At 40.2% G+C, this 20,381-nt stretch overlaps 1 protein-coding gene and 1 long non-coding RNA gene across 8 annotated transcripts in view; one reads left to right on the top strand and one right to left on the bottom strand.

Moving 5' to 3' along the window:
• Window positions 1-18,639, top strand: part of LOC109262428 (uncharacterized) — a 203,686-nt gene extending 185,047 nt beyond the window's left edge. Inside the window, exon 4 of the long non-coding RNA XR_002077777.2 lies at window positions 18,002-18,639. This is a non-coding gene — a long non-coding RNA (uncharacterized LOC109262428). The remainder of the gene's footprint in view (window positions 1-18,001) is intronic.
• Window positions 1-20,381, bottom strand: part of MFAP3L (microfibril associated protein 3 like) — a 135,924-nt gene that overhangs the window by 81,541 nt on the left and 34,002 nt on the right. For 6 of the 7 annotated variants that reach the window (XM_053901126.1, XM_053901123.1, XM_019441013.2 and 3 more), the window contains exon 3: window positions 17,405-18,237. In XM_053901126.1, coding sequence (XP_053757101.1) covers window positions 17,405-18,237 — 833 coding nt within the window. Of the gene's footprint in view, window positions 1-10,032; window positions 10,814-17,404; window positions 18,238-20,381 lie in introns of those variants that run through there. The other variant, XM_019441017.2, reaches the window with a different exon arrangement.

Genomic DNA, 20,381 nt, shown 5'->3' with positions numbered 1-20,381 from the left:
AAAAGCCTTCTGAACTGCTTTGCAGAAAGCCTCCATGTTCTCTCCCTTCTTCTTTCTAAAGCAGAGATCTGTCATGCGTACTCTGTCCTTAGTGTGTCTAGATTGCCCCAGGAAAAAGCCTGAGCACTGTATGCTGGCATTCACGGTCCGAAGAGCTGACTCCAACTGACCTCTCCACCTTCCTCCTCACCACTGTCCTCTTAAGATTCCATGTGCTAGACCAAGAGAAGGTCCTTTATTGCCCTTTATTGCTTTGACCCCTCATCTCACATTGAGTTTCTTATCTTCATCTGTTCAAATCCTAACTACCCTTCAGAGAATCTGAAATCACCTTTTTCTGTACAAAGATCTCCTGATTTCTCCCAGTCAAAACTGTTATGCTCATCATCCCCTGGATTTTACTGGGATTTCATCTCTCTGTTAATGAAGGCATTTATTACCTTTAACCATCTATCATAGTTATTTACTACATATATTACATGCTTTCTAAAAAGATGAAGTTCTTGAGGATGGAACTGGATCTTGTTCATTTTTGTGTTCATCTTGGAGCCTAGTATTGCCTTGATTGTAACAAATATCCAGTAAATAGTACTGAATTACTAAATAGTAACTGGCTTTCTGTTCAATCTTGGTTCTTAATCACCATCTGATCAATTAAAATGTAATGAAATTTTAGAAAAAAGGGAAATTGCTTGGTTTAGTCAGTTGGTCATGAATCACATGAAGGAGAATTCTTTTAAATGTTTTTAATGTTTATTTATTTTTGAGAGAGAGAAAGAAAGAGAGAGAGAGTGAGGGAGGGGCAGAGAGAAGGAGACAGAATCTGAAACAGGCCCCAGGCTCCCAGCTGTCAGCACAGAGCCTGACATGGGACTCGAACCCACGGACCATGAGATCATGACCTGAGCTGAAGCCAGACACTCAGCCTACTGAGCCACCCAGGTGCCCCTGACATGAGGGAGAATTCTTTAAGAGGTAATAAATTCAGAATTATATTAACTACAACCAACATAGATAACTTAGTTTTCCATTTCAGAGATATTCTTAATCTGGAAGACAGTTTGAATAACACATAGGCTTCAGCATTAGTCTCCAAATTTATAAGTACTTTTTGGTCTTCCATCTGAAGATTATTTTTTGAATTTTACAAAAGAATGGTTTTGTTTTACTGGAAAACACCACTTTTCAAGGAGTCAAGAGCCTCATGCATCAATATCAGTATGAAGGATACTTTTATTTAAAAAATACCTAGTTCTTCCCTAGGCAGACTTTTCTGCTTATCAAGGTTAGTGTGCTGCAATTCACTGGTAGGTATCATGATGAGATGCATAATTACCTAGTCAACAATGAACACAAGGGGGTTCTATTGAATTTCTGGAATCTAATCTGCTGGTCTGCAGAAAAACAATTCAATGCATACCCATACATGGGGGGGGGGGAGGGGTTCTGAGAAATACTTAGGATTATTCTCCACACATTCTCACCCTTAATGTTTTTCTGCGCTTTAGCTTAAATTTAATACACAGTGTAAAATAGAAGTAGATCTAGAGGCTATTAGATCAGAAAAACTATGGTAAATGCACCCTATTCATTTTCATGAATGCATTGCTTATTGGGTAAGAAGATAATGTAACCCAATGCCAGTAGGAATTGTTCTGACTCAGTTTAAGGACAGATTATAAAGTAAGCACTTGATAATTGGTGAAATTAAATTCCTGAGTATTTAGTAAGAACAATTAAGATTTTATTTGTATAATAGTCTCATAAAAGTACAAACCAACTGGGCCTAACTTCAATCCATAGCTGGATCTAATGGTTCCTTTATCAAATGGTGATAAAGAGGTCAAGTGGAGCTCAGAGAAACACAGCAAATAAGTAGAGAGAAGTGATTTACAAAGAGGGTTCAAAAGGATTTCTACTGTGTCATTAAATAATACCTAGGGTCCAGCCTCTCGTGACTCTGCAAATGCTAGAAAAGAGGATTTACAGTGAGACTGGGCAGACTGATGTTACATAAGAAGGCAATAGCTGAGCCACCCTGCCAGATTCCAGGTCAGTGGAGCACTCTGGGATCCTGGAACTTTCTCAGATTCACACAGCAGTGATTATGGATCTAGGCCATTCAGGGGAGCGTGAAGAATGGCTGCAAATGGACTCTAGCAGAAATGTTTGGAATCTGGCCCTGAATTCAGCCTTCACTACTGCCTCTAGAATGTTATTAAACTTCAGGATGGAGGGTAGTATTAGCACCAAGACGAAGAACTGGATGATTTGCTTATGAGTGTGTTTCTATCTGGATGGGATGTCATGGAAGATGTGACAGGGGATAGGTAGATTTTCATGGTGGCATTTATCAGTCCCACTACTGCAAGATCACATGTGTGTTGTATTGTGATGTGGTTCTGGCATTATAAGACCTATCCTTTTGATTATCTATGGTTACTGTTTCTGAAAATGACCAGAATGGCTCAGATCCCTGTTGGCACTGTTTTGTCTTCCTTGCTTGCCTCTGGTCGCCAATAGGGTGCTGGGTTGTATGTACATGTGTGTGTGTACACATGAACACAGGTGCAGGTATGATGGGGAAGTGGGGTACACAGGTACATAAGCAGTTTATCACATAGGGAAGCGGTTCAAGGCCTAATAACTCAAGGCCCCTTAGACAAGTTTGCTGAGTGTCCCAGAGAACAAGGATGAACAATGATGATAATGTTCTGAAGCTGGTAACAATGTTCATGGTGTGGGTCAGTGGAGGGTAGGCTCAAGAAGGAGAGAATGAGAATCAGTTTGTAAGGTCCAGGGATGAGGACACTAAGGAGGAAGTCAGGCCGGTAGAGATAAATGAAGCCTAATCAAATAGGAAGTTTGGAAAGAGAGGTGGAATTAAGGAAATATGCAGGCTTATCTTTCAAAGGCCTTTGTAAAATATGGAGGAAAAGTTAACTCATAGCAATGAAAGCAATTAATGTTTGGACATTTTTGTGTCTTAGTGGATACACACGATGACCAAGAATGGGTGGAGGGGCCAGAGATAATTAAGGCGTAAATATGAGTAAATGCTAGTATCTCTCGGATATTCAGTAGTTGCCTGCGTAAATTTGAGCACCACATGGCCTGTGAAGCAGCTGGCTAACTTCAAATAGGAGGAAAACAAAATTGTCCATTGCCCACTGGGGCTGAGGCCAGAGCTGGGTAACTGGTCCAACTTGCCACGTAAGAAGACCAAGATGAAGGGGCATGCAAAGCTAAGGGGAGATTGGGTTTCTCTGAGGAAAGAGGAGGTAGGGGAAGAAGTGGTGACTGAGAAGATGAAGCAGCAGCAAGCTGCAGGAGGCCTCTATCTCCCCATGAATGGTGTGAGTGAACCGTGGCCCTTCACAAGCATAGGCACTGGCTGTGTAAGGAGAAATGCGCACGAGCAGCAGCAGAATGTGCAGGCTCACTATTTTGCAGTCAGTATATGTATAAGCTGGTGTGGTGTGCCGATTATGTTTATAACCTCCGCCCTCTCAATCTTGAAATAATTCCCTCACTTAATGAGTCCCATTTTCCTGCTTCTACAATGAGGCCAATGTGCGGTGTCACCCTGTTTGTGCCTTGAGAGCAAATCAGGGAAGATAAGGACCTGATCATGTAGGAAAGGAAAATTGAAACTCAGCAGCTGTTTGGGGTTACATTTCCATCAGAGCTAGTCTGCCTTGGTGAAGATTTACTGAGGGGGTAGCGCAAGCTCCAGGAACTGGATTCTCTAATCCTATTTTTCACTAGAGTTTTGGTTTGTTTCTTTTGAGGTGAAAGAAACCTAGAACAAAACCAATGCGATCTGAACGGTTAATGTATTAACCTATAACAGGGATGCATTGACTGTCCCCACCAATATCTTCACTGCAGAAAAGGCATGGTTTTATTCTGTTCCATCTTTCAGTGACTGTCAAGTTCTTGTGGAGAACATGACATGTAACAACATAGAAGTAATTTCAATGTCACAATTCATTTCTCTTGAACTCACTGCAGGTTTTAATTGTGGAAAATGGTCTCACCATGACACCAGTCGAGTGGACAAAAGACTTTTAAATAACGCTTTTAAATATGAGGTTAAAGCGTGAGAGAGAAGAAAATGGGAAGACATTTAAAGTTATATTCTATTCATGAGAAAAGAAATCTACCCAGAAAAACCATCCTGAGAACAGGGGAGTCTGTACAAGTAGGTTTTAGGTTCATAGAGATTCTTCAAAATGCACTTTTTGCCCTTCATGAGGCCCTATAAATGAAGATAGTTATTCCAATCCCAATAAATCCTAATTAGCTAGAAGACATATTAGTTTTTACTTAATTAACGTTTACTAAACATCAGTAATCCTTAAGGTTCTATAGGAAGCACTGTGGCAATATGGGTGCGAGTCCTGTTTGTATAGAATTCACAGTCTAGTAGCTAAAGAATTTAGTATAGTCTTGGGAAAATTACTTCACTTTTTTTGTTTTTTAGAACATGGTATCATCTATTAGGCTAACCTGCCTGTAAGATGGAGGAAGAGTATGTATTGTTATGGAGGGGAAACCAAAGAAAAGTCATAAGGGTTTACCCTGCTTTATCTAACTATTTTAATAATAATATAAAAAGAAAAGACAGGAAATGTTACATCCCACTGTTTTTTAAGGACTAGAAACAATTTTGTTAAGACTGTGAAATACAGCATGTGCAGAGAAAAAGAGCAAAACTTACAACAGAATAAAATTGAGCATTATAGTCAGAGTATGGCATGTAGATTTTGTATTTAATCCTGAGGTTTGAGTGGAAAATACAGAATAGTAATGTTACTGCTATGGCAATTGTAAAGAACATTTTTGAACTTTGATTGAAATAAAGCATCCTAATTAATACATCATGCTCAAAATAAACAAGTATTTGAAAGATGCTTTAATGTTGCTACTCAACTGAAAGCCTGCCCTCCACTACCACTGGGAATAATTTTTTAGAAATGATTTAATAAGTTGATTTTTAAAATAGGACGCTGCTGGGATACCTGGGTGGCTCAGTTGGTTAAATGTCCAAGTTCAGCTCAGGTCATGATCTCAGATCATGATCTCACGGTTTGTGGGTTTGAGCCCCACATCAGGCTCCATGCTGACAGCTCAGAGCCTAGAGCCTGCTCAGATTCTGTGTCTTCCTCTCTCTCTGCCCCTCCCTAGCTCATGTTCTGTTTCTCAAAAATAAGTAAACATTAAAAAATTTTTCTTTTAAAACAGGAAACTGATGATTAGCTTAGAACTCAATGCTTTAAGCACTGAGGTTCATGTCATTGAGGAGACAACAAGGATTAAAACCGAAGGGATTTTTTTTTTTGACTAGAAATTAGATGAATATAATTTTCTATGATTTTAATGACTGATTTGTGTAAGCTAATGCATACACTATTTTCCATATTTTAAAAATTCACTGATGATCTGGGCATGGCTAATCTTGGGTAACAGTGTGAAATAAATTCTTTCTTTTTTTTTTTTTTTTTTTTTTTTTTTTAGTTTTCTCATATTTCCCTTATGCAACTCCTCTTATGCTTCTAAGATGTCAGCATGCAGCTTTTTGGCTTCTCTGGCCCTCCATCCAGGGAGGATGCCCTTCTGGAAGTCTCCTTGGAGACAACATCATTCTTTTCTTCTACCCTTTCAACACTCCTTGCCCCTTCGGTGCTCAGATTTCATCTGGTTGTTGGGTAGAGTCATAGGATTAAACCAATTCCTACTCTGTATTCACGATGCCTGACAGAGGCTAAAGGTGATTACTAGGGTCTAGGGTATTTGTGTAATAAGAGAAAAATGGTATTCTGAAGGAATGAATTTTTCATGATGCCATTTCAGCGGCTTTGAGTGAGGACCTTTCAAGACTCAAGTGACCCTGCTCCGGAGTCTGTCTCCTGCACATTCCCTTGAGTTGGGTGGGCAGAGGATCTTCTCCCTCAACAGTATGGCCCATGGTCTTAATCTCAATATTTGAGATGTCACTGGCATTATTAGGGTTTTACTATGGCCCTTGATGCTTAATATAACATCAGAATCAATATTATGGCCTAGGTGCTTGGCATTTAAATTCTAAGTCCTGTCCTGTCCAAGAGGGAAGGATACAAGGCTGACAAGATTGCCAGTATCACAGAGGTTGTTTGAATCTTTACTCTTGATTTTCCTTCTACCTCCCTTAGTTTGGGGATTTCTTGGGAGGTGGTGAGTACCAGACATTTTAGATACTGGAGGGACTACTTTTTCTTCCCTTGAGACTTGTTTTAAAGTTTATTTATTTATTTTGAGAGAGAGACAGCACAAACAGGGAAGGCGCAGAGAGAGAGGGAAAGAGAGAGAAGCCCAAGCAGGCTCTGTGCTGCCAACACAGAGCCCATCGTGGGGCTCAATCCCCTGAAACGGTGAGATCATGACCTGAATCAAAACCAAGAGTCAGATGCTCAACTGAGCCACCCAGGCACCGCTTCCCTTGAGATTTTAAGGACATGGAAAAACCATGCCCTTGTTCTATGTTCAGTGTCTTTTGGTTGCAAGAATAGTTTAGGGTGCCAGTGGGATGTTCAAGAGCTCCCCCACAAAGATACTGTGACCTATTGGTACTTCAGATCCTGTACTTCTCAAGTGTTTTCTAGAATTTCAAATATATGGCTGTGCTCTTCCTTCATGTTTCAGAAGCCATCTCTCTGTCTTCATTGTGTCCTTTCAAGAGGGACAGGAAACCAGATAGGAAGTAACTGACAGATTTGAACATAGTTCTATGGAAAAAACACACTTATTAGAATTAGTTCCAGACACGTTTCAGTTATCTAACTGAGTTTACGGATTAAAAAAAAAATGTGTTCTGGGGCGGGACAGGAGCAGATGTGGTTGTAAGAAAGCAACGTGAGTGATCCTTGTGGTAACGGCATTGCTCTGTATCTTGGCTGTGGTGGTAGATACACAAAATACATACATGCAAATGAGTACATGTAAACCTGGGGAAATCTGATGAAGATCAATGTTGCTACCCTTATTGTGACAGTGTGCTATACAGTTTTGTGAAATGTGACCATTGAGGGGAACTGGGTAAAGGGTACCTGGGATCTCTTTGTATTGTTTCATACAACTGTAAGTGAATCTACAATTTTATATCAAAATAAAGTCTAAGTAAAATGTGTTCCATGTTCTAGACTCAGAGTATTTTGAAAGATAAAATCCATACATGCAACATAAAAGCACACACACATGTTCACAAAGAATAGTCAAGGTTCAGTCGCCCCCACGCCCCCACTCAGTGGATACAGACAGTTTTGCTACCAATTGGAGACAATTTTGTGTTTAGGCAAAGGACTGAATCTAAATTTGATGTCATAAGGCATAGCCATTCTCTTTAGATCTCATATAAAGAGGACAAGTGTGACTATATTATGATTTTCCTATCCTGGTGAATGTAAATGTTTAATAAAGAAGGAAAATAATCTGAAGGTTCATAATTCTATATTTGCATTGATTTTTATATTGAAGTGTTGAAAAAAATCTTATAAGGAAAATGTTTAAAAAGGCAGTCCAAATCCATATGTAAGGACTTGGAAGAAACAAGTTGCATGTTTTAGGTATTCTTACATTGTTTTACACTATTCATCCTTTCCTGGTCCACTTGGGCTGCTGTGACAAAAATACCATAGACTGGGTGGCTTAAACAACAAAGATTTAGTTCTTTTTTTTTTAATTTATTTTTTATTTTTTAAATTTCTATTGAGAACAGAGAGAGGCTGGAGAAGGAGTAGAGTGAGGGAGACAGAGGATATGAAGCAGGATCTGCATTGACAGCAGAGACCCTGATGTGGGGCTTGAACTCACGAACCCTGAGATCATAACCTGAGCCACTCAGTCACCCCTAAAGATTTAGTTCTTAATGTTCTGGGGGCTGGAAGTCCAAGATTAAGGGAGGGGAAGATCAGTGTCTGGTGGGAGTCTGCATTCTGGTTCATAGACAGCTGTCCTCTTGCTGTGTCCTTACATGGCAGAAGGGATGAGGGAGTTCTGTGGAGCTTTTTTTTTTTTTTTTTTTTTTTGAGAGCACAAGTGGGGACGGGGCAGAGAGAGAGGGACAGATGATCTGAAGTGGGCTCTGTGCTGACACCAGCAAGCCTGATGGTGGGGCTTGAACTCACAAACCGTGAGATCATGACCCGAGCCAAAGTCAGACGCTCAAATGACTAAGCCGCCCAGGTGCTCCTATGGGGTCTTTTTTATAAGGGCACCAATGCCATTCATAAGAGTGTCATGCTTCATGACCTAATCCCCTACCAAAGGCCCCACCTCCAAAAACCATCACATTGGGGATTAGGATTTCAACATAGGAATTTTGGATGGACACAAATATTCAGTCTATTGGAAGCATAGCATATTAATGTTTTATTCTTGTGTTATAAACAGAATGTCTTCCACTTTTTTGCTTCAGATTAAGAAAAGCACTTATAGATCATCCAGCTTTCTGCTTTTTTAATCACACTATAAATCTCTCATTGACTCCAAATGATTGGGAGTAAACTGTCTGATTAATAAAGTAGTCTCATTATCCAGAGTTAGTGAGCTTGTATGAAACATAGCAATTTCCAATTTCAAAGGACTCACAGACAGTAAAGTGTATTTAACTCAGTCATCTACAACTCATTGTGGAATGAATAGTTAACATGATACAAGAATAATACATATATATATATATATTTTTTTTCAACATTTTTTATTTATTTTTGGGACAGAGAGAGACAGAGCATGAACGGGGGAGGGGCAGAGAGAGAGGGAGACACAGAATCGGAAACAGGCTCCAGGCTCCGAGCCATCAGCCCAGAGCCTGACGCGGGGCTCGAACTCACGGACCGCGAGATCGTGACCTGGCTGAAGTCGGACGCTTAACCGACTGCGCCACCCAGGCGCCCCCATATATATTTTTAATTTGGGGTTAAACTTTTTTTTTTTCAAGATCTGGCAGGGTTTCAGAAGTATCATCAATCACAGTAATTATTGTGATGACCAAAAAATTAGGAACATTATAATCTGCACATTAAAAGAATTAATGATCACAGATGCTCCACATCAGCTGTCATTTTTCATATTTCCTACAAATAGAATGTATTTAAATCCTCTGCAATTTTTGAAGGTGTTAACACTTTCAAATCTCTTCTTCAGATGAAGACATTTCTATAAATACGATGCCAAGTCATAATTTGTGTAATGTTTCAGTTTTAAAATAATTTCCAACATAACCGGCATTGAAATTTACTTCTTTTATGTTAAACTGATAAGTGTCTACTTCATGGTAGATGCTTTTTTTTCATGGACTCTATTTGTTCTGAAATACAGCATTTTACTTCAAGCATAGTAACTTCGTCCTCTGGCAGAACAGCTGAGGTAATGCTAACAGGGAGGAGCGTGGGAAACATCACCCAACAATAGGGACCCTCTGTAGAGCTAGGACAGAGAGTCCTACCTCTTTGTCCGGACACACTTGTCATTTTTGCCTTTGGTGTAAAAACCTTGATGGTTAGAATTAGGAATCTTCTTGGGGCACGTGGGTGGCTCAGTTGGTTAAGTGTTCAACTCTTGGTTTCGGCTCAGGTCATGATCTCACAGTTCCATGGGTTCGAGACTGGCATCAGGCTCTGTGCTGTTAGCAACAAGCTGTTAGCTTGGGATTCTCTCTCTCTTTTCTCTCTCTCTGCCCCTCCCCCACTCTCGCGGTCTCTGTGTCTCTCAAATAAACTTAAAAATAAATAAATAAAATCCTAGTTAAAAAAAAAAAAAAAGGACTTTTCTTAAAGCTTTGGGGAGTTTTGTTCACCTTGCCATATGCCTAGGTGGAAGAAGCGTGTGACATCAGTAGACATAATAATCAATCAGACCTAAAACCAGAGGTGCCAATCGCTTCAGGGGTCTCTATTAACACATCAGCTTCATAGGAATCATGGAGAACTTCAGGAAGTAGATGTTATAGAGCATCTGCATTGAACAAAAAGTCCTCTAATTTTGCTAGAGTGATTTTTTTTTTTTTGCATAATTTACTGGGACTCCTATTCCATAATGAATCCTAAAACATGAATAATTGTCAGAAAACCCACCCCACTGGTAGAGATTTGTTTTTTGAAAATAACGTATATATACACTTCTTTCAGTTCTAATAGTCTTTCAAAAGTATACTAATATAATGAGGCAATTCATCTGCTGGTTGATTTGCTTTTTTCTCGCTGCCGAACCACCCTTTATTTAGTGAGCTGTAGCCTTAGGACATCTCAGGGGCTGGGAAGGCTAGCACCTGATTCACCTGAAATCTGCCTCAAACACCCCCCCACTGGCAGAAACCATTCACTCAAAAGGGTGTGTGCCACATGGCATGTTAATTAGCCATATCAGGAGCATCCCGCATTTTTGCAATCCTTTTATATGAATACATTTACAATTTTAGTTTTGTGTTGACACTAAAAAGACAATTTTATTGTGGCAGGACTAACTCACACTTTTGGCTTCAGGGAGCTCAAGGACCAGTGTGGTAGCACTTTTAAAATTCTTGCCTCAGTGCTTAAGACCCAGCCACAATGGAATATGCTGCTACATGAGGAACGAGTTCCCCGTTTGTCAGAGATTTTCAAGCAGAGCTGAACTACTACATGTAGGCACATTGTAGAAGATACGTAAATTAGATAACTTCACATTGATTTTCCAACTCTGTGACTGTAGGCTTCTTTGAAAATCATGCAGATTAATATTAATCCGTATACAGCTCTTTTGATTAAGGCCCATGCAGAACATGGCATTCCAAAACCTGCAAAAAAAAAATTTAGCAACTATTTGTTCTGGGTCTGAAAATAGGCGTCAGTCAAAATTACCTGGTTAGCATGAAACTTTCCTATTTTCTCTTTCATAATGATATGATTGTTAATTTTTCCATTAATGCCAGCATAATACTCAGTCTGGTTTTTTGTTTTTTGTTTTGCTTGGGAGAACCTGTGGATGTTAAGTTACATGTATAATTTATTGGAAAACTCAGTTATTTTGTCTCTTTAGTCTGCAGTAAATTAGTTTCTGCCCTTTTTGTCTTCTTTCCTATCTGGTAGTCCCATCTGGTTTTGCTTACGTGTCCCATATCTCATCTGAGAGGGATTCAGTTTTTGAAGCTGATTGTCAAAGGGACCTACTTAGCATTTTTTGAATTTGGCCTGGATTTGGTATTGTCTACACAGATCTATTACTTATACCTTCTGTGGAATGTTCTGGGTATGTGAGTTTCCTGGTTTTTTTTGGATTCTCCAGAGTATGCTTTATATTACATGTTAAAAATCATTTCCTGAAACAGATAAAAATACATTGCTATAAAGTTTGTTAGGATGGAGTTAAGGTTTCTGAATTTGGATAAAGTTTGTAGTTAAAAAAAAATTATTTGCGGGGCACCTGGGTGGCTCAGTCGGTTAAGCGTCAGACTTCAGCTCAGGTCACGATCTCGCGGTCCGTGAGTTCGAGCCCCGCGTCAGGCTCTGGGCTGATGGCTCAGAGCCTGGAGCCTGCTTCCGATTCTGTGTCTCCCTCTCTCTCTGCCCCTCCCCCATTCATGCTCTGTCTCTCTCTGTCTCAAGAATGAATAGACGTTAAAAAAAAAAAAATTATTTGATTTTTCCTTTTCTCCCAAGATACATCATGGATGCAAAAGTTAGGGAAAAGAATTGGTTGGGAATGCAAGCTGGTGCAGCCACTCTGGAAAACAGTATGGACAGTTCTTCAAAAAACTAAAAATAGAACTACCCTATGACCCAGCAATTGCACTACTAGGCATTTATCCAAGGGATAGAGGTGTGCTGTTTCTTAGGGACACATGTACCCCCATGTTTATAGCAGCACTATCAACAGTAGCCAAAGTATGGAAAGAGCCCAAATGTCCATCAATGGATGAATGTATATAGAAGATGTGGTGTATATATATAATAGAGTATTACTCAGCAATCAAAAAGAATGAAACCTTGCAATTTGCAACTACGTGGATGGAACTGGAGGGTATTATGCTAAGTGAAATTAGAGAAAGATAAAAATCATATGACTTGACTCATATGAGGACTTTAAGAGACAAAACAGATGAACCTAAGGGAAGGGAAACAAAAATAATATAAAAACAGGGAGGGGGACAAAAACAGAAGAGACTCATAAATATGGAGAACAAACTGAGGGTTACTAGAGGGGTTGTGGGAGGGGGGATGGGCTAAATGGGTAAGGGGCACTAAGGAATCTACTCCTGAAATCATTATTGCGCTATATGCTAATTTGGATGTAAATTAAAAAAAATAAAACAAGTTAAAATAAAAAGAAAGAAAAAAAAAAGAGTGAGTGACGGATTTCCTATCATTGGAAAGAATAAATCACATGCCACCATCACATGCCCTTCAGGTGGGACATGACACAAAATCCACACTCCTGCGCAAACCCTTTATTAAAGCAATGATCAAAACACAGGATGGAGCACATGGTGTTTTGTTTTGCTACTATAACATCAACTTAAATGTCATCTGTTTATATCTTTAAATTATTTTTAAAAAGTGAACATTTATAGTTCACAAATCCACCAGTTGGACATTTCTGCCCAAAGTTTTTCATCTTATTTTCCAATTTTAACAAAGGACATCCAGAACTAGAGATATAGCAAGCCAAACATAAGTGCAAGCAAACATCTTCTTTGACCGTAACTCACTGTAAGCAGCTCTATGGTGTCTGACAGATACATTTGAAGGCTTTTATTACTGGTTAAATAAAATCAATTTATGCCAGAATATTCTTAGAACTATTTGTTTTCTATTTTTACATTCTCTGAGAGCTTCAATTTTGATTGTGGTATTCTAAATATTAGTCCCTTTCAAAATGATATCTCTAAACTATCTCAAAGATCATTACCACCCTCATACGATATTTTCTTGTATAACAGACACGCACTCAGTCCTTTGGAAAACATATTAAACAATTGTTTTGATATCCAATCCCCCACCATTGATTTGTTTAATCCAGACCTGATTAATCACCGTAGAAACCCTAAAAAAGTCATTAGGAAAATGAATTTTGTTATCTACTGAGGGATTTTTAAATGAATAGGTGAATGTAAAAATGGTTAGTGTCTTGAAGATGTCAGGTGCTCAAAAGATGTGTGTGAACATACAATGAGATCTGGTAGGTTTAAAGAGTACCAGTAAATTAGCTTAAAAAGCAAGAGTAGAAACAGGGATTATAATCTTAACGGAATGCCAAAAGGATCTGTGAAATAGGTACAGAACAGTAGCTGAACTGTGCCGAATATAAAATACAGTATCTGAAAGATAAGTTAAATGCTCCATTTTCTTAGCAAATGAAACACTGACAGGAAATCCCCTGTTAACAGAACCTCAGGGGCTGCCATTTAAGAGTTAGCACTGATAACAACACTGGATTTCAATCTACGAATAAAAGGTGGCTGATTTGCCTCTCCCAAACTGTTTCTCCAATGGCTGGGATGGGTGTTTTTGCAGGTAAGCAGATCTGTGTTGGCTGCACTACACTGAGAGAGTGCTTGTTCAAAACATGCAAACATTCTTTGTGCCTTACATTTACTTCGTGTGCTAAAGAGCTGAGCAGACCCTAGATCACCAATAAATAACAATCGAAGCATTAGACTTAAAACATGTCAGCAGTCCACTAAATAATTTACATAGCCAGAGTTCAATTCAGTCTTTTCATCAAATTGCTTTCTTATCTCACATTTGCCCTTCAAAGGCAAGCTTGAACAACACAGACTTCTACAGTTAAAAATGAAACAAACAATAAAAAAGATAAAGATAGGAAGGAGATTCCAGAATCCATTGTGTGGGATGTCAAGACCTTTTAGCCTTAGTTTTGAAAAAAGGAATGCTCATAAACATCTGAGACAACTCATTCTGGATGTAATGGCACAATAATGCTTGGGATGGGTGAGAACATTCAGCTATTTTTAGAGCAATTTCTATACGTTATACATCACATTTGGTTCCTAGAGATTTTAGTCAAGTATTAGTATTTCTTTTTGCTGAGTATGATATACAAAAAGATGAGAACAGTAGATGTGCCCTAAAGATATGAAAATATAATATATAAAACAAAACCATTATAAATTACATAGATTTTCAGTATAAAATTGTGTTTTTTTCCATTTAGAATAAATACCATCCAAGTTTACAGATCATCTAAGTGAATTAAATATGCACACGTATCTGAATCATTTTCAGAATTTCAAGGAAAGAAGTTGCTAGAGATATGACTCAGAAACCAGAGACTGATGTTGAGAATGACTACATAAGACCCAAAGGACGTGGCTTGGGATTTAGCGTTAAGCTTTTAAAACTGCCCCAAACAGCCTGACGCTCATGCGTGCACACAAGGACACACACATACAGCCATACGTCTATGAATTTCTATGAAGCTGAGCAGTTTATCTTTGAAAAATCAGCTGAAAGTCACAAGGTCTTCTACATTTTATATTCTAGAAGGAGAGAGCCTTTCTCATTTCACGAAGAAGATGTAGGATGGATAGGAAGAGTGTAGAATTTCTGGAAGGAGAAATCTCCATTGTAAACCAACCTCCTTTTAGGTTGGCTATGATTCTATCAAGAGCTTTTTGATGCCCTAATAGGGGAAAAGTTTGGAAAAATCTATATAATAATAATAATCATCATCATCATCTCCCCAGTCTTAAGAAGCTAAGACCAATCTGGAACATTCTTTGGTCATAAATTCCTGCTCCTGCTTCATTAAAAATCTGCTGATTTTAAAGTTTTTATTTCTTATCAATGTCTAGATAGAACTGATGCCTTTCCATGTGGAAATCTGCACATGGGTTTGGGTGGAATAACTGAACACAATGCAAAAAAGTTCACACAATATCACAAAATGAGCTTAAATTTCAGTTGTTGTTTTGGGCATATAGATCCGTAGTAAGAATTTGCTGACCTCCATAGCAAGTGGAAAATGTTTATATTCTTAGAGTTGGAGATAAAGGTGTTCTGCAACCCAAATACATAAAATCCTAATCCAGAGAGCCCACATAGGAGTCATGCTTTCTCTTGACTGCTGTACTACTAGTTGCTTTATGTGACCCCCCCTTCCCTCCGCCAAGACCCTTCTAACTAGATGCCAGCAGTTCATTCCTGGACAAGTTTGTCTAACCAAACTCCATGTCTTGTTAGATTGCCTTCCACACTGGTTGTCTATGAATAAAGAAGCCCGTCAGGCTACCCCTAAAGCCAAACCCACTGCCCTCAGCTGCACAGCCAAATACATTTGTTGTAAAATTTTGGACAGCAAAAAGCATCCAATCTCCTGTACCCATTTTGGCTCCCAATGTTGTTTGTCTCTTGCAGCAGGGACCTATCTTGAGAGATTACAAACTCTGTAAAACAATACATGTCTGAGCTAGAAGGGACCTTGTGACTCATCAAGCACAACCCCCATATTCTTCAGATGGAAAAGATTAAGCCCCAGAGAAGGGAAGGGAGTTGTTCGAGATCACTTACTAGATAGTGACAGAGTGAGGACTAAACATCTGGGTCTGCTCCCTCAGTACCAACGTGGCCCGTGTAACCTTCAGCAATACGACCCCATCACTTGATGTGGCCATGACCCCTACAACAACTTTAAGGTTACTCCCCCTGCTTCTAAGTGACAATGAAATACCACTCATTCTCACTATGGTTAAATTTAAACTATAGAAGTGGTCCTGATGATGTTTTGGGAGAGAAGATCCACAGCTTGCTTAAAATGCTATGATTATTTAAAACTGATCCTCCTTGAGTAAGTAAGGCAGCATAAAAAATGTTAGCTGAACCCAGACATGAAAGTGAAAATCCGTTAACTGGAAAGAGAGCAAGCACGATGATATTGAGGTGGTTCTGTGAGAGAGTGAGACCATTTAAATGGTGCTCAGAGCCTATCTAGTCTGCCCCCTCTGACAGATAAGGAAGCTGAGACCCATACCTGCCCAAAGCCAGGCAGCTAGTTATTGGCACAGTCAGGTAAGGTGTTGACCTTTGCATAGACTGACTTTTTCTCCTTTCCATAACATCATTCAGCCTCACATATTACTGCTTTCTTGTGAGGCTAAAAAATAATTCAATAATTTGGCGTGAAATTTGATGACACAGTTCCCTAGGTCATTACTCCAACCTTTCCCTCTCCCCTTCAAGACCAACAAGTTAGCTACGTGGTTCACAAAGCGGACCTGGTTACACAACTTCACAGATCTTTATTTTGCTGCCCTGAATTAAGTGTTTGAGTCACTCGATGGCATATGGCCCTCCAAGCCCTTCTGGGAAGTCAATATTCTACAACCTACAGGGATTCATCATATGCTGCTGTCTTCAGAAGCAATACATTTTCCAGATAATCAGTTTTTGTTTGTAAGATGATGTTACACAGAGGACAGGTTTCATGGGTAATACAGGTATATTCGACCTTTTATAATTTCCCTCCACCAAAAGGCTCTCAGAATCGGACAGGTAAACACATTTGTTTTTGGCTAATAAAGTGCTAGTCCTGGGCAAAATTTTTCTCAGTTTCATAATAGCAGCTTCGTTGGAAACAAAAAAAGTGATGTATGAACATAGGCCTGGGTAGTGACAAAAACAATGAGCCTAGTAACTACTCGGGAACATTACAGGTGACTTGTAGGTATCAGCCCTGGCACCAGTGACTGATACCAAGCCTCTGAGGTAAGTATTCTAGGGGGAAAATAAGGACAAAGTGGCAAAGGGGACCAAACCGGAAAGAGCAATTAGTATTAATGTAACAACAGCTACTCCATTATAAAGGAACAGTGAAAGGAATAAAACTGAGAAGAAAGTGCAACAAACCCATGTACGTGCATTTGCTATTGTAGCAGACCTATAATTTTTTTTAAAGGAAAAGCAATGCGGTGTGCATTGGACAGGGCTCTTGAACTCAGAATATCTTATAGTAATATTCTCTTTGACAAAAGGGCATCACCCATTAAGGTTATTTGGCAGAGAAGAGCCTCTAAAATTCGTATCGCATGGACAGACACCTTCCGTCCAGTATTACCAATTCTGCACCCTGATGTTTCTCACATCCTTTACTGTGGGGGAAATTCCAGTCATGTCATAAACTGCACTCAGGTGTTTCCCCTTTTAAAATGGCGTCACTCCTACCTAAGGGATGAGAGTCTCCTGGTAAGGCTTAGCGGCGAGTGCGTACTACATCTGCACTACAAGGAGCAGCCCCTGATTTTCTTGATATGCATAGCTTTTCATGGTTGATATTAGACATGGCTTTCATAAATAATGCAGGTGTTTCTGTCCTGTGCCACTGCTGGCTCTGAAGTTTCCAGGTGAGCTGGTGGCAGGACTCTATCTAATACCTCGATAGGCGTTGACTCTTCAGACGTTAGCTCTGTGGATGTTACATCTGTGGAAGGCTCTGCAGTTTCCGGGGAACGGTCGGCTGACGGTTCTGTCTCCTCTTCATCTTTGACCTCAAATTGCACGCCGTCTTGGTCATCCACGTGATCTTTTTTGGACTGTGGGTGCACAGACACCTTGATGGCAATTTGCTGAGGCTGCTCGTGCAGCGATGAGGCGTCCGAGTCAGCAGTGGGGGAGTCACTTCTCTTCAGGGAGTTTGGGATTGTGTAAACCTCATCCCTGTCTGAGGCCTCCTGGCCTTCTGGAGTGTGCCGCACAAAATTCTGCCCCTGCTCCTCAAGCCCGACCACCTCCATGATTTCCTCCATGATGGTCCTGCAGTTCATAATGAGGGGAGGCAGAGGCACACTCCTGGCAAGCTCTTCGATATAGCGTGCAAACTCCATGGTTTTGAACTGGGTGACTTTGGCAAGCTCTAGAGTTTTGGCTGAGGTGATGATGGGGATCCGCTTGGCAATCTCAAATGCCTTTTGCAGCTTCTCTGCGCCTTCTGTCCTAAAGAACTCATTGATGGCTTTCTCAGTCTTCTTCAGGTGACTGCTCATCATGCACAGGCGGGTGATATTGAGGACCATGACAATGGTGAAGGCCACAAGGCAGACGACCATGTAGTAGACGCCCATGTCTCCAGAGGTAAAGATGACTCTCAGGGTCACCGTGTTGTTCACAGTGCCATGGATGTTAGAAGCAACACATGTGTATTTACCTCGGTCTGAAAAAGACACCTTGGTGATGTTCAGGAGGCCGCTGTCATGCATCTGCCATTTTCCTGTGGGAAGGAAGGGGGGGAAAATTCAACCGAGGACACACAGGTCATATTAAAGTGTCTACAAACTCTCACATTACTAAAAACATCTGCTGCCACTGCTACCACTGCTACTGATACCGACAGTGAACAATTACTACGTGCCAGCCAGTGACACAGCGACGTGCGTTAATGCTTTTCATCTCACAACGACTCTGTGAGGTTGGTACTCATACCGGCTCCATTTCACAGGATGAAGAAACTAAGGCACGGTTAGATTAGCCCACCTTCCCAAGGTCACCAGTTTGGAAGAAGTGGGAGAGCAGATGAACTCAGGGTCGAAAGGCTATACTTTTAACCCCCAAGCCATGCTACGTAATTCTACAGCCTCGTGAAAAGTAGGAAAAATAAACAATCTGGAAAATACTGCGCTCTTATTAAAGAATTCCTTAAACATAGCATCTGGTTTTCTAACCTGCCCACGAGCATGACGCTATTGAATATATATGTTCATTGAGGGAGTTTAATGCTTCTAAGAATATAAAGTATTTTAGGATCAACATAAAGTCTGGAGTAAGCCAATTAAATTATAATTGTTTACCTGGGTTTCTCATATTTGAGGTTGAAGTTATCCTTGTATGACCTCAGTTAATTCAAGCATAACATGTCATTAATTTTGAGAATTTATGATGAATTGTTTATAGTACTTAAAAGTTACAAGCTAACAATGTGAACATTCAGAGGCTGGGTATGAATTAATACCAATTTAATGTTTTAGCCTTGCAAATAAATTATAGACCCATCAAGTTGAAAATAAGCCTCACATAATGGAGAATGCATGTTGATAAGTGCAGTTCGATTTCCTTCTCTGGCCTGGAAAGGAGCTAGTGTTGCCCCAGGGATGAAGTTCTGAATCAGGGGAAACTCTTTCATTGGGATTCATTCTTTGTCTGCCTCTGTACCCACAGGTCATTAGAGGTTTGGCTTCTAGGTCCTGGGTCTGAGGCTTTCTGAAAGCCTACCTATACCGTCCTATAGAGATGGAAGGGTCCAGGACAGTTCTCTTGGGAGCTCTGAGGAGCAGACAGGGAGATATTTCTCCATAAAAGCACTCCGGCTCCACAAGCCAACTAGAGGAGCCTCTCCTGAGAGATGGAGCAGTTCAACATGTAGTTTTCCTTTTAAGTACCTATTATCGAATTGTATTTTCACTTGTTTCTTCTCCTTCTGGCAGTGACTTCTAATTCTATTTAAAAATCTGATATTTCCCAAAAGCAACAAGCAACTTGTTCCCCTCCTCCCCCCCTTTTAAACTTGTGAACACGTAAGTGACTACAGTCTCAGGGCACTATGGACTGAAGCAAGAGAGGGCCTTCTTCATTCCAGCATCTTCTACTCCTAGGAACATCCTTAAGGAAGCTAGGGTGGAGCAGTGAGGTGCCTTCTGGGGACCTGCGGCCCCTCCTACCTGCTAGGCACGCTGGATCTGGCAGGATGCCTCTTGTAGGTGCTGTCCTATTACTCTTTCTGAAAGAACATCTGTGAAGAGTGGTTCCTAGTGTCCCCGAGTAACCCTTTTCTAACAATTTGGCCAGTTTCTTTTCCCCAAGAGTAGAAAACACTGGTTTGGAAAATCTAGTGAATTTTTGGTTTCTTGTGAATGTGTGTCAACCGACAAACCTAAGCACCCAGTCTGTGAAATCTTCTCTCATTTAGATTGGGCAGGCCTTCCACTCCCTTCATTCCCCGAACGTGGATTTTGATACTTCGGCTGCAGGTCTGTCCAAATGTAGAAATAATCTGGGGCAAGGGAATCAATGTATTATCAATTTATATTTTTAACATGTGCATGTTTCATAAAGGTGGACTACAGCGGGCATAGGCAAACTCGAGTTGACTGGAAGCTTATTACAGATATGGAAGGTATTTGGTTCCAGAAAATTACAGACTATACTTGTAGGAGTTTCTCAAATTTACCTTCTTTCTTTTGTTGGAAAATATAACAGGAACTAGGATGGAAGAAGGTGAGGTGAGGTTATTTATATGGGGAGTGGTAAGGGTCAAATTGTTCAACTCCTAACCTCCCATGGCCGTTCCTTTTATGGAGGAATTACCTCCAAAGTAGTCTGAACCTGGGAGTAGCAGAAGAGCAGAAAAGACCACTAAAC

The sequence above is a fragment of the Panthera pardus genome, unplaced genomic scaffold (genome assembly GCF_024362965.1).
Source record: "Panthera pardus isolate Hobbes unplaced genomic scaffold, ASM2436296v1 HiC_scaffold_13, whole genome shotgun sequence".
Taxonomy (NCBI): Eukaryota; Metazoa; Chordata; class Mammalia; order Carnivora; family Felidae; genus Panthera; species Panthera pardus.
This window is presented reverse-complemented; position numbering and strand designations above follow the sequence as displayed.